Here is a 12,653-nt window from a genome sequence, read left to right as displayed (position 1 = left end):
ACAGAGGAGGCTATGTCCATGCAATATGGGTCAGGTGGAGACACTCGATCATACCCTCTTTCATTGTGTAAGGTTTGCAAAAATCAGAATGTCGCAATCTGCACTTATCCCATTTCTGTATAACAATCTAACCGATGTTCTTAAGATACCTATGCTTTTGAACAACATGGATCCCACAGTGTGCGAGAATGTAGCAAAATTTCTGCTAACGATAATAGACGTAAGTCTAGATACATCCAATCAATGTCTATGTATTATGACCACATATAGCCAGCAGTAATTTTTCTAGCTTCTGTCAGTATCCGATGACGTCAACTTAGCTGAAGGAATGTCCTATAGTTACAGAAGGACCATGTATATATTTTAGTACCAGTGTCTATAACTGTGAGCAATACTGGGCAAATTTTGTATGCTTATTTTGTGTGTTTATTTTATGCCAATAAAGGCTTGTTACTTACTTATTCACTGTGTCTCTCACCCCTTCTTATCACCTAAAAAGCTTAAAATAATTTGTCTGAAGAAGTATTTTTTACTGTGAATTGATAGCTCTGTAGATGGTTCAGGCAAACTAGCTGGAAGGGTCTACTGCTCTAAATGACCTCCCACAATGCTGAATTTGTTGTAAACTAGTATTAAAACTGTGGGGGTGTGGAGAAGGGGCAGAACACAGTGGGCTGAGCAGAGCACAAGCATGGACAGATGGGTATTCGTTAACTTGGCCAAGCGGACATTACACAGCCTCTGTATAGTCTATTTATGTCTTTTCAGGAAAAACAAAAGTCCAATTTTTTCTTTCACGAATAATGAAACTTTTTTGTACAATTTTGTACCAGAGACCAAAGAATAATACTTGGTCTTTAAGACCAAGAACCACTTCAAAACTTGAGCCATCTTCTACAAAAAGGCTGTGCAAAGCACAAGTAGATTATCCATCTCACAGAAGAGTTATTTCTGTGTGCATACATGCACTGAGGATTTATAATTGATTGAGATTTCGTGTGCCATCTTGGTGGACATTTTCATACCTTGCATACCAAAACTTTTAGCAAGTATGCCCTAATAGTGGGCAGTGACAGATGAGTCAATGAGACATAAAATGTGGCACGAAGCCAAGCCTAACATTATAGACAGGTGGGCAGGAAGGACTCATGTCTCTGCAGAACGTTTTCCCTCTTACTTAATCTTTCCCCAGGGCATGGACAAAAGTAAAACTTTTACTCAAGGCATGATTGCCATAACTATTCTATCTGTGGTAGGGCTGGCAATCAATAGTCACAGGCTACATTCAACAGACAGTCAATTCCAGATTGCTTATGCTGCTGCTGCAGTTGCCTGCCACTAACAGCTGGGGTACTGGCTGCCCGTTTTCCCACCCTGTATGAAGCGACTGAATGGAGCCAGAGCTGGTTCCTGTGGTTGCTGAGCAAGGATCACACCAGTTGTTCTTTCTGGCCAGCTGAAGCAGTATTAAAGACATCTGTCTCCTCCCCTTACTGAAAAGTTTAACAGCAGTGGTGCCTGTCACAATCAGCAGGAGGTTAAAAAAACATCCTGCATGAAGGGCAAAACAAATGAAAAGCCCTGCACCAAAATTTCTAAATTGCTCTTTTCTCACAGAGCACCCACAGTTTCCTGTTAGAAGCATTCTTCCATGCTTGGGTTACAAGATAACTCTAAATATCAAATAGTACTCAGGAACACAGGGCTTTAAAAAAACACTTTTATTCAAATTAGACTACTCTGTTTTTTAGAAGTTCGTCTTATAAAACAAGTTGCCAGAAGACCATACATCAAAAACCAGGCAAGTGGGTGTATTACTTGCTTTCATACTTCCCTCCAGTGTCACTGTTAATAGCAAAGTTTATCCCTCTCTCTATTGATCTTATTGGAGAGGAAAGGGATTTCTGATGGGGGTGTTAAGTACTTTTGACTGGATATTTTCTAGACCAAGTACCCAAACTGCCAAGGGCCATTTACCTCACAGGTAAGCACACAAATAATTATGCTGCAAACTAGGAGCCCTGATTCTCCAGAGTTAAGCACACTTTAAATCCACTTAAATGTATGAGTGCCTAAAGCCAGTGTAGAAGAGTAGCCAGAGAATGTCTAACACAAACTTTCCCACCCTACCCCAAACCATGCTGTGCTTACTGTAATCATGCTCCATGAACACCATGGAATGAGGAGGGGAGGTGGTGCAGCGAGAACAGACACTCCCCCAAACTGCCCCAAACTCCACAATTAGAACATTAGGATTTAAGACATAAGGTGAGGGCTTTCATTTCAGATCTCACCTTTCAGAGGCTTTAAATCTAGCCACTATTTTCTCGGTACACTCCGACATTTCTAGTCTGGAAATTATGAGTTGTCAGAATCATTGCAGTCATCCCTGTAGCAGGGTACTGCCACTGACCAAACCTTTCCCTCTCTCCTCACTCAAAATCAATACAGAGCACACACCATTCACAAACCCACAGCTGCCCAGCATTTCAGCAACTTATCCAGGAACCATGTCACTTCCAAGAGATGCAGCAAGGACTTCCTGGCCAATGAAGCATTGTGAATCACAGGTGGTGAAGCAATGGGGAGTATGCAATTTATTTAGTGGGCGTGAGGATAAAGAGAGCAGAAGTGTGAACACTTTAGCTATTACAGAACATAAAGCAACAAGCAGCATTAAGGCTAAACTGCAAAACTAAAAAAAGTTAAGAGCATAATAAATTGGGGAACTCTTTTGCAGGTGTTCCTCTGACACAGCCCCACAAGATTTGGGAGAGAAGGTAGTTAGGGTTTTTGTCTCAGATCAGCCAAGCTGCTTATGAAATTAATGAATTCCAAGGTCAAAAAGCTTTTGGTAGAGGTTCATGCACACAGACTCCATTCTTTAGACAGTTTCCTTTATAACATTGGTAGGTTTCTGCAGGACAGCCAGAGGAAATGGGGATTCCCTCCTACTCCATTCCTCACTTGTTTCCTGATTGCAATGAATACCCCAATTGTTCACTGAGAGTTGATCATATGGTTCTATGGCATTAAGCCTCTCGGAGTCCCCTTTACTTCTGGAAACTCTTAATTGACTCAAGATGGAAAACAAAAGCCACAATATTTGTTTATAAATATTTGATGTTAATTAGACAATACAAAGTCTCAGGGATGGATGAATTGCTTTGTTTTGCCAAAGCAATGGGATATGGCCTTAAAGACTATAGCTGTTCTCTCCATGGATCTTAAATTGAGACTTATTCAGCAAAAAAAAAAGTTAAGATATACTGGGCACCACAGCTGGCATTGTAACTATCAACATTGTAACTTAAACATATGCTTTGGGAATGTCCAGTGATTTGACTTTTCTCAGTAATTATTATTCATATCAATTTTGTATTAGACAATGTACTCTAAACTGATTTGTCTGTCTCTTGAAGGCTAACCAATGGTCAACAAAAATGGATCCTCCATAATCTTACCTCTAGTAAATCAATGAATTGAGGACCTTCAATATTTGAACATATCATATAAATAGCAACTGCACGTGATCATTTTTTAGATATTTGGAAACCAATTATAGAAATTTATGTGGAGCTCCACCACAACTGTTGTTTTATTTTTATCTTCACGTATATCTTTGTGGGAGTTTGCACAGAATCAAACTATGTGACAAGGCAGGTCCTTGAATCCAGTGGCAAGACTCACCTGGGTTCAACAGGTTGGGATCGAGGGCAGTCTTTTCAGACTGGCCCAGGGAAGCTCAAAGTGTGTAGCAGCAGGAAGCAAGCCTGAGTGAAAGAACAATGACTTTTGAAGCTGAGATAGTTTTGGATCAGAGGAGAAGGTGGGGCTTAACTCAAGGTGTGAAGCTGGAGCTATAAAAAAGGAAAAATGGGAGGAAGCTTCTGCCAGGAGAGGAAGGCAGAAAAAGGAGCTAGGTTGCAGCATCATGGCTCTTCTGAGGAGTATGAAATGAGCTACACTTTCAGGGATCTGAATAAAGAACCTGGGTTAAAGAAACAGTGACTAGGCTCAAGTATGGTGCTCTTCTGCCCTCAGAGAATGCTACAATCTTTTTTTCTGTGTTGAGAGGAGAGTGGCAGTTAGTTTGGCAAATCTCTTGAAAGTACATGGATGGAAAGATTTAGGTGAAGACATCAATTCCATGTAATTCCCTTTCATACATAATTCTTCATAGGGCCCCAATTTAGTATACAAGATTATCTAACCAACTTGCAGCAGAGTTCAGCACAAGCTCACTCATAGCAACTCTAAAGATTTCAGAATGAGACCCACTGTTTTAATAGTTATGACAAACCCAGCAGCAAAGTCCACTGTTGCGGGAGATGCAATGAGCCCTTGCAAAGGGGATGGGTGAGAAAACATTCCTTCTCACAATGGGGATTATATTCCACTCCTTCTCCCAGTGTGCCACTTCTCACCTACCTGGTCCTGAGTCTGTGGTGGCAAGAATCTGGTGTGAAAGGCTAGTGTGTGTGTGTGTGGGGGGGGGAAGCGGTTGTTTGGGGTGGTGGGAGAGCAAGTGAGCATGAAGTTGTTCAGGGTGGGGGAGGGGAGGGATGGAGTTGTTTTGGGTGGGGGAGGGTGGCAAGGGGAGGCTTCGGTGGGGGGATAATGGAATGGGGAGGCTGAGGGGGAGAGTGGAACAGAGAGGCTTGGATGTGGAATAGTGGAAAAGGGGGCTTGGGGGGTGGAGAGGATGGAAACCTCCCTCCCAGCAATCCCCCCAACTCAGTTTGTGCTGGCTGACCAGGAAGCTGCCCTTGGACCTCACGGGTGGGCTGGTGGGGCCAGCGTGAGAGTCTGGAGGTCAGGGACCTGGACAAGAGAAGCTGGGTTGGTGAGGAGGGCATGTTGGGGGGGAAGGGGCGGTTCTTGAGCGGGTCACTAGCACAGTGCTGATGGGGCTGACTTTGGTTTTGGGTGCGGGGAAGGGCAAGTTGTTGGACCCAGTGGGAAAGCGTAGGTTATTGCCACAGGTGCCAGCCCAGCTTGGTTTCTAGGGCAGAGGGATGGTGGTGGGAAAACGCTGAAGATGGTGGCAGCATGAGTAGATGTGGGAGGGATCGAGTGGGGCATGGGTCAATGGGCATGCAGGATGCACAGGGCTTGGCTGAATATGCATCCTGTGCAGTGATTGGCTATCCCACATTTGAACCCATAGCCAACAAGATGAAAAGCAAAGTAAAAGCTGTCACCATTATGTAACAACAGGGAAATTTACTAAGCCTCTCTCAAGAAAGCTAGCTCAGTGTCTATTTAACAGCTATTTCCCTGAACGAAATTATCCCTCAGAAGATATGAGGCTTTGGGTTTGGGCTCATGTACCCAACTGCCACAAGTGAAGGGAACAATCAAACCATGATATTTTATTATTTCTCGAATTTGGTGTCTCCACACCTTGAAAATGAATCCCACATTGGTTGTTTTATTCTCTCTGTACAGAGGGGAGGGCATCAGTAGTCCAGGAGGACAGTTCCAAGGCCAAGGCCTGCTCCACATCTTGACCTCTCACTCCAGAGGAATACAGAAATCTATTAGAGGATAAAGGATGGTGTCAAAATGTTCTTAAATAGTTATTGTGGGTTTTCCAGGCTGCGTGGCCATGGTCTGGTGGATCTTGTTCCTAACGTGGATCTTGTTCCTAACGTTTTGCCTACATCTGTGGCTGGTATCTTCAGAGGTGTATCACAGAGAGAAGTCTGTTAAACACAGTGTCCAGTACAGATGCCAGTCTGAGGGAGGGCGGGGTGCCATGGCGAGCAGTCCAAGCGGAGGCCAGGAAGGGGGAGACGCTTGGCAGCATCTGCCTGGGGACATGGGATACCCCATGTCCCCATTAGTGGTACACCACTGCCCTAAACTTGGGTACCTGATGGAAGTCTGCCAGACTGTTCCCCCAGGCCTATGGTTGAGGGCAGTGAGTTTCCATCATGTTAGCCTCCCCCCTCCTCTTTTATTATTATGCAATTTCCTTCTTTGATTATCTTGTCTCTTTCTTATAATTTTGCCCCTTGTTGTTTGATGCCATTCCCAATTTTAGCTTTATACTAGGATTTTAACATATTTATGTGTTTAAATCATGTATTGTTACTGTTGGAAGCAGCCCTGAGCCCAACTAGTCAGGAAAGGGTGGGGTGCAAGCTGAATAAACACATACAGACAAAGAACCATGAACACAGTCCAACTGAACATGGAGGCCTGCTCTATGCCTACAGCAAAAACGAACTGTCAAAACTGTATGCACACTGGATGGGACTCTCCCTGCAAATAAAATGTTAGTACATTGAAGGAAAAGAATCTAGCCTAGCCCTTTGCATTCTGTGCTACTTTCCCTCAAGCATGGAATCACTGTGAAGGGCATTTGACCATATCACTTCAGACTGAAGATAAGGTGCTACATTTTTCTATACTTTCACCTCCTTCTCTACATTTGCATACCCAAGTGTCTTATCCAGTTAGAATAAGCTTGCTTCTGTATGCTATGTCCCTTAAGCAAGGACTAATAGTATTATGAACTATTTAAATGTTATCTATTTTTAAACTAGATGTCGACAGCACAGTTAAAAAACAATTTATTTTGTTTTATGCCAGGTAAGTTCATTATTTGTTGATCATCCAAGAGAGCACAGCCTGACAATGTAAGTCCTAGTGCTGTTTCTTTGCCGTTTCAGATACAATCTGCTATTATCTCCAACCTTTACAGATTGAGTTCCTAAAAGAAAAATCAAATGTGAGTATAATAATAAAAAAAAAAAAACACCCACAGGAAATTCTTTTACCTTTTTCATAATAATCACTTTTAATTCTAGCACCTGAAGTTATACAAGGGCATGTTTCATACGTGAATTGTATAGAACTGTTGTACACTTTCAGTAGAGGTGACAGAGATAATACCACTTAGTATTTCATTTTCACAGAATGATCCCAATAATTATTTAGCACAGTTCATAAAAATCAAAGTCAAACATCCATCCACAATTGAACCAAATAGTCAGAAGTTTGTACAGTTTAACAATCACATAATGGTCAGTCTTTTATAAAGGATATGGAAGGCAATTTCAAAAACATGACAACTTGAACAGATATATTGGGCAGCCACAAGAGTGGCCACTGGTGGATTCAACTGGAACAGAAGAAAGATTCTACCACAGTTCTGCAGATCCTGTATTAATTTTGTCAGTTAAATGTGAACTGAGAGAATTAAATACTTATCTTTACATATACACAAGTTATGCCATGAAAGCATATTTGCTTACAAACATATAAAAATACTTGTTAACTAGTTTGATAAGAAAATAATGTATAAAAGTATATAGCAAAAAACATTTAATCATCTGACAATTAAAAGAGCAAATTCATCTTTTTACATTATACGAAAACAAAACCAGCTACAGGTTCAATTTTCTCAAATTGCTTACCTGGAAATACAAAAGGAAGAGAAATCATTTTTATTCCAAACCCATGATGTAAAAATCTTCTAACTGAAATGCCCAAGTCCAGAGTGAGTCCGGATATTTGGCAACAGAGTTGAAGTAATAAGCCTGTAGCTGTTACTGGAACCATAAAATAAATACAGTAGACTTCTGACCACTTTAAAAAAAAGATGCAGCATAAACAAGAGCTGAAACGAAACTTTATTGACAATGAAATTCAGTGTATTGGCTTCCTGTAAGGCAAGATGGATTCTGAAGTTTAACCTAATCAAAGGGTAAGCCTCCAAATCCATTGTTTTAAAAAAATATTCTATATTTTGATTAGAGGACTCCCTCGACTATGATTAACAAAAGGCATCACATGTGGGAAAAACATACTCATACATCAACTTTAAGTTTGATTTCAATATTTTGTTCTAAGACCGTTTTGACTCCATTGTGAATAAAACTCCACAAGGTGCAAGCTTCTTTAAGGGCAGAAAGAAAGTAGGGTATTTTTTAAAAAGCCTTAGTGCTTGACATCTGCCCTGAGATGACCAAGTTGTCTTCTAGGACTGGGTCAGCCTGTTTCTTTTAGACTAAGGCTATTTTGGTGACCATTTATGCAACATGCACATATAAGGCTAGACAAGACACCAAGGGAGACACAGAAAAGCACGTGAAAGAATTCATTGATCTGGCAGTTGATAGCTTGGCTTAGAGGATTCTTAGAAGATGACACAATGGCATCCTTTCTTGTCCTTTTCCTTCCTTGTTGGCTCTGGGGAAGGTGGGCATTCTTGTTCTTGAAATTTCCTATGATAAACACAACACTACACATTAGGTTTAGGCTCCAGTCCAGTATATTTCCAGATAAAAAACACTCAGATTAGTGTTCTATTGGCTAAATTTCATTCATTAAAAAACCCCATTTAGACTAGTGGCCAATTTTTGGTAATTACAGGATTTAGTCACAGGCAATTTCAACAGTCTATGGAGCAGCAGAACTAATCTGTAAAATATTATTGCTCTATGCAGTTGGGTAAAAGAATCCAAGTGGACAGAAGTGAACATTTAAGCTTTTATGGGTTTAAGCCAAATTAATGCTTTCAGAGGTGCAATTCATACATCTAGGAGAATTTATTGCCAATACCTGGAACATATCATTCTAACTTCTAGCACAGCAAGGAGGCACTTGCTTATGCTTAAATGGAAATTAATCCTTGCTCATGAAGTAGAGTTCACTTTGGAATAGCATACAATGTTAAGTAAATATCTTTTGGAATATATATATTAAAAACATCAAAAATTGAATACTCTGAAGCAAACAGAGTTACTACTGAGATGAGGAACAAAGTTCAATTAATGAACAGTATTACAGCTGTACTTCTATAATTCATTACCCATACTGACTCTATATAGGACAGTTCATGATAGGATGCTTGGTAAGATTAATGGACACAGTAATCTTGAGGGCTGGCAGCCCCACGGCAATCAGCAAGAAAATGGAGGGTTTTTAAGGCTGTTTCTGGTTGCAACTGCAGTAGTGTCCCCCAAAACAATGCAGTGGTCCATGGCAGATGGAGGGGTAGCAGTGGGGCACCAAAGGCCAGGGCAGTCACAGTCAATCAGGGTCTAAGAGGCATGGGAGCAGAGACAAGTGGCTGTTTCAGCCCGGAGCATAGAGTGGGATCTTGGAGGCTAGCTACCTTTGGGGGGGGGGGGGGCAGGGAGGTAAATGCTACCCCCTTAAAGGAATTGACTACAGTCCCAAACCTTTGGGCATCTGATAGGTTTGGTAGGACTCCAGCTCCCCCCACCCCCGGCCTTACACACACACACACACACACCACCCCAATCTACACGAAGCTTCGTGTGCCCAACACCAGAAGGGGTTGAAAGGAGAGCATGTTTATACTTTTGCCTTCATCAAGATCCCCTCAGCTTGGCACCCACACATCCTGGCAAGTGCTACCTGGTCAAGGTTGCTGTTGGGGCAGTGGGGGGCTGGGACCTGTGGCCCTGACTCTTCCAAGAGTGTGCGGCACAGATGTGAGATAGCTATCATCGATGTCTTATACCAGTCTGATTGATAGTATGAAAAATGCTACTGTTGACCTGGGAGAGTGGCAGTTGAGAGTGATAGTTAGGGGATAGCAGCTAAAGTGGAGAAGGACACAGGTATAGGCTTGAGAAGGATTCTGAGAAAGGGAAGTGAAACCAGTAGTTCTTCCCTGACAAAAATAGCTCTAAAGAAAAGGGGGGAACAGGTGATCTCTATCAAGTAATAAAGAAGGGTAATTGGAACCTCTGTGTATGTTCCTGCCTCCACGGACTTTAGAAAATGTTTGTCAAATAAGTTTATGCCTAAACAGTGACAGCCTAAAGAGTGATCCTGTGGGTAGAACAAAACTTATGACAACCTATTGTACATAGTTATATGAAGTTTATCTCATTCCTGTTGCCTTTTTACCTGCCATGTTTAAACCTGAAACCACCCTGACATTTCCCTTAAGAGTAAAGTAGAACTGTTTATGAACTGAGAATTCATACCTGCCTCTCATGTGCCATATTCAGACACATAAAAAAGAAGGGTTTTGCAGTTCTTCAGCTTCCTAGGATTGGTTAGAGTAAATCTACATACATTTTATATGTCTGGGGGGTTAAGGAACTAATGTAGGGGGCATGTGTCACCCTGAGTCAGGCTATCCAGATGACCAGTAGGGATGGCCATGGGTACTCCCTGAAGGCAGAGAGAAGAACTTTCCATGGCTCTCTCCAGAGTGTTGGGTTCTGCTTTTGATTTTTGTTTGATTTTCCTAAAAAGGGGAAAGAGTGACAAGTGATATCAGAGATAGACATTCCCAAGTATATGTTTTAGTGCTCAGACAATTGAAGAGCCAGGAGTCATGGAAGGAACTGCACATTTGTACTGACGGCTATTCCCTGCATGGATCATCCCCCTTGCACTCACATCATGATCAGTGGCAGGGCTGGAACCCCCCAGACCACCCTGAGCAATCACATTTATCATCATGGTGAACATTTTCACTAATGTGGCCAGCTGGAAGCCTGATGTGAGAAATGGCCATGACACTCAATCATTTCACAAATGGTCCCCTACAAAGCCCACACCAGATAGCTTTATTTCACTCTGTTCCTTTATTAGCATACCGAAATGGGGCCAAGATTACAGATCTGCCTTTCCAAGCCTTACATAGTGCAAGACCTCCTGAAATTGATCAGCATGTTTGAAAGTATTGAAATGCAGGATTCCAAGGCAAATGGCAGACAAGGGCTGTTTCAAGTGATCTGCTCCACCTGCTGCACCCCCACAGATGGAATAGGGACTCCAAGGTCCCACACATCTCTGCCGATTCATAGACTCATTGACTCAAGCGGAGCTGCCCCCATCTGTCTGTGCTGCAGCCCCAGCCCCAAGAACCCTGCTCCTTCTCCACTGATTACACATCAGTCCCCACAGGCTGTTCAGACATGGTTTGTACTTTTATCTGAGAGTCTGTCAGAGTCCTGGTCAATTACTTCCCACACAAGTGCTTTTACAGCTTCAGCTACTGAACGCCTAACCTCATTAACAGTTTATTGTTGCCCCTGGATGGAGCTTGGGATCCACACGCCTGGTCATGTCAGGACTACAAGCTGTGCCTCGCTTGGCATTCCCTCAGTCCCAGCATTCCACAACCCTGTAGTGCTGGGCAACCAAATAATGAAGCTGGTGTGTACATCACCAAACTAGATGTAAACATTCTAACCGTCTTGCTTTGCTTTTTCCCATCAGCTGCAGACGAGGAGTGGGGGAGGGCAGGCTGGTTCAAGGTATATCACCCTTTGGCTTTCTCAAGTTTCTCAGATCTGGCTATGGAAAAGTATAGTACACTGCCTTGCACAGACCTTCAATAAAGACTACCATTAGATATCAGTCTGGTTAATGTCGACTGACAGGCAACCTTATAAGACATCACTTCAGGGGCAGAGGACACAGAACCCCAAGGTCTGCACAAGCAGATCTGTTATCATCCAGAAAAGCTCTATTTGCTCCATAGATGCTGACTGCAGCATCTGCAGTGCATATTATTCTTCCCACCCACCCTCCAGTGACCACCCCCCTCCCCACACATACACACACAAAGACACATGTGTAGGGGCAAAGGAGTTGAGAGAGCCACATTCCACCTCAGGGTCACCTCTGGGGAAATGGGTGTAATTCTCCTGGGGTGGCTCTCAAATGGGGCAGAGGACAAGAGGAGCATTCTGCTGCATACAACCAAGACATTCAAGGGATGCCTTGTTCTGTGGTCGGGACTCAGAGTGGCACAGGGTTCAGTGGTTGAAGACAGAGCTCTCCCTGCTGGATGTGTGCCTGCGGAATAGAAAAATCACAGGCGCATGCATCCACAACAAGGGGCCAAGAGCTCCTTGGAGGGCGCTGACAGGTCCCTCAGAGGTCACCAGGGAGTCCACTCAGCAGCCCTTCAGGCTGAACTCACTGCAGCTTCTCCCAGGCAAAAGACTCTCACTCTCCAAAACACTCCCAGGCAAAAGACTCTCACTCTCCAAAACACTCTCATCTGCCTGGTGCTCTTGTCCACACAAACACCACACTGGGCCTGTGTTCCATAAAAGTCTGTTCCTGCCAGTTCAGGGATGGTATGGTTACCCACTCCACTCACCATGGCGGGTCTACATCCCCATCTGGACCCAGTGTGAGGGGAAGCCTGGAAATGGCCTGAACTACCAGGCAAATACAGATGTGACAGCTAGCCCCCTCCAGCAGTTGCTCTCTCTCACTCCCTATGACCTCTTGTGCATGGGGGTAATAGTGGGGGTTCATGGCCCTCCTGCGGTCTTGGGTGTGGGAGGCAGCTTTGCTGGGATGGCTCCTGGCCACAAGGGCAGGAAATGGGGTGTGGAAGAAGGTTTGGAGAATAGTGCCCTGCTTGCCTGTCTGTGTGAGTCCACCTATTTAGTGTCTGGCTGAAGAGATGGGGTACCTGTTAGGATTCAGAACTGAGAGTGAGCAGCCACAGAATGTGGAATTTGTTCTCCCTAGTGGGTGTATGTGCAAAGTGCATGCTTAGTAGTGCTTCTGAGTGCCTCCTTTATACTTCACCTGCTACCTAATCGCCTCACTGCTCACTCTATGTCTGCATGACACAAAGTTTTCAGATAGCAGCCTTTCCTTCTGAGTTGTGGGGCATCATGGCTAGAATT

The 12,653-nt window shown here is 43.4% G+C and overlaps 1 protein-coding gene across 1 annotated transcript in view; it reads right to left on the bottom strand.

Moving 5' to 3' along the window:
• Positions 1 to 6,782: 6,782 nt before the first annotated feature.
• RRAS2 (RAS related 2) overlaps positions 6,783 to 12,653 on the bottom strand; it is a 62,627-nt gene continuing 56,756 nt past the window's right edge. The window contains exon 6 of the mRNA XM_048485556.1: positions 6,783 to 8,237. Coding sequence (XP_048341513.1) covers positions 8,150 to 8,237 — 88 coding nt within the window. The 3' untranslated portion in view covers positions 6,783 to 8,149. The remainder of the gene's footprint in view (positions 8,238 to 12,653) is intronic.

The sequence above is a fragment of the Sphaerodactylus townsendi genome, linkage group LG02 (assembly GCF_021028975.2).
Source record: "Sphaerodactylus townsendi isolate TG3544 linkage group LG02, MPM_Stown_v2.3, whole genome shotgun sequence".
Taxonomy (NCBI): Eukaryota; Metazoa; Chordata; class Lepidosauria; order Squamata; family Sphaerodactylidae; genus Sphaerodactylus; species Sphaerodactylus townsendi.
Note: the sequence above shows the minus strand (reverse complement) of the source record. Positions and strands in the feature narration are given on the sequence as shown.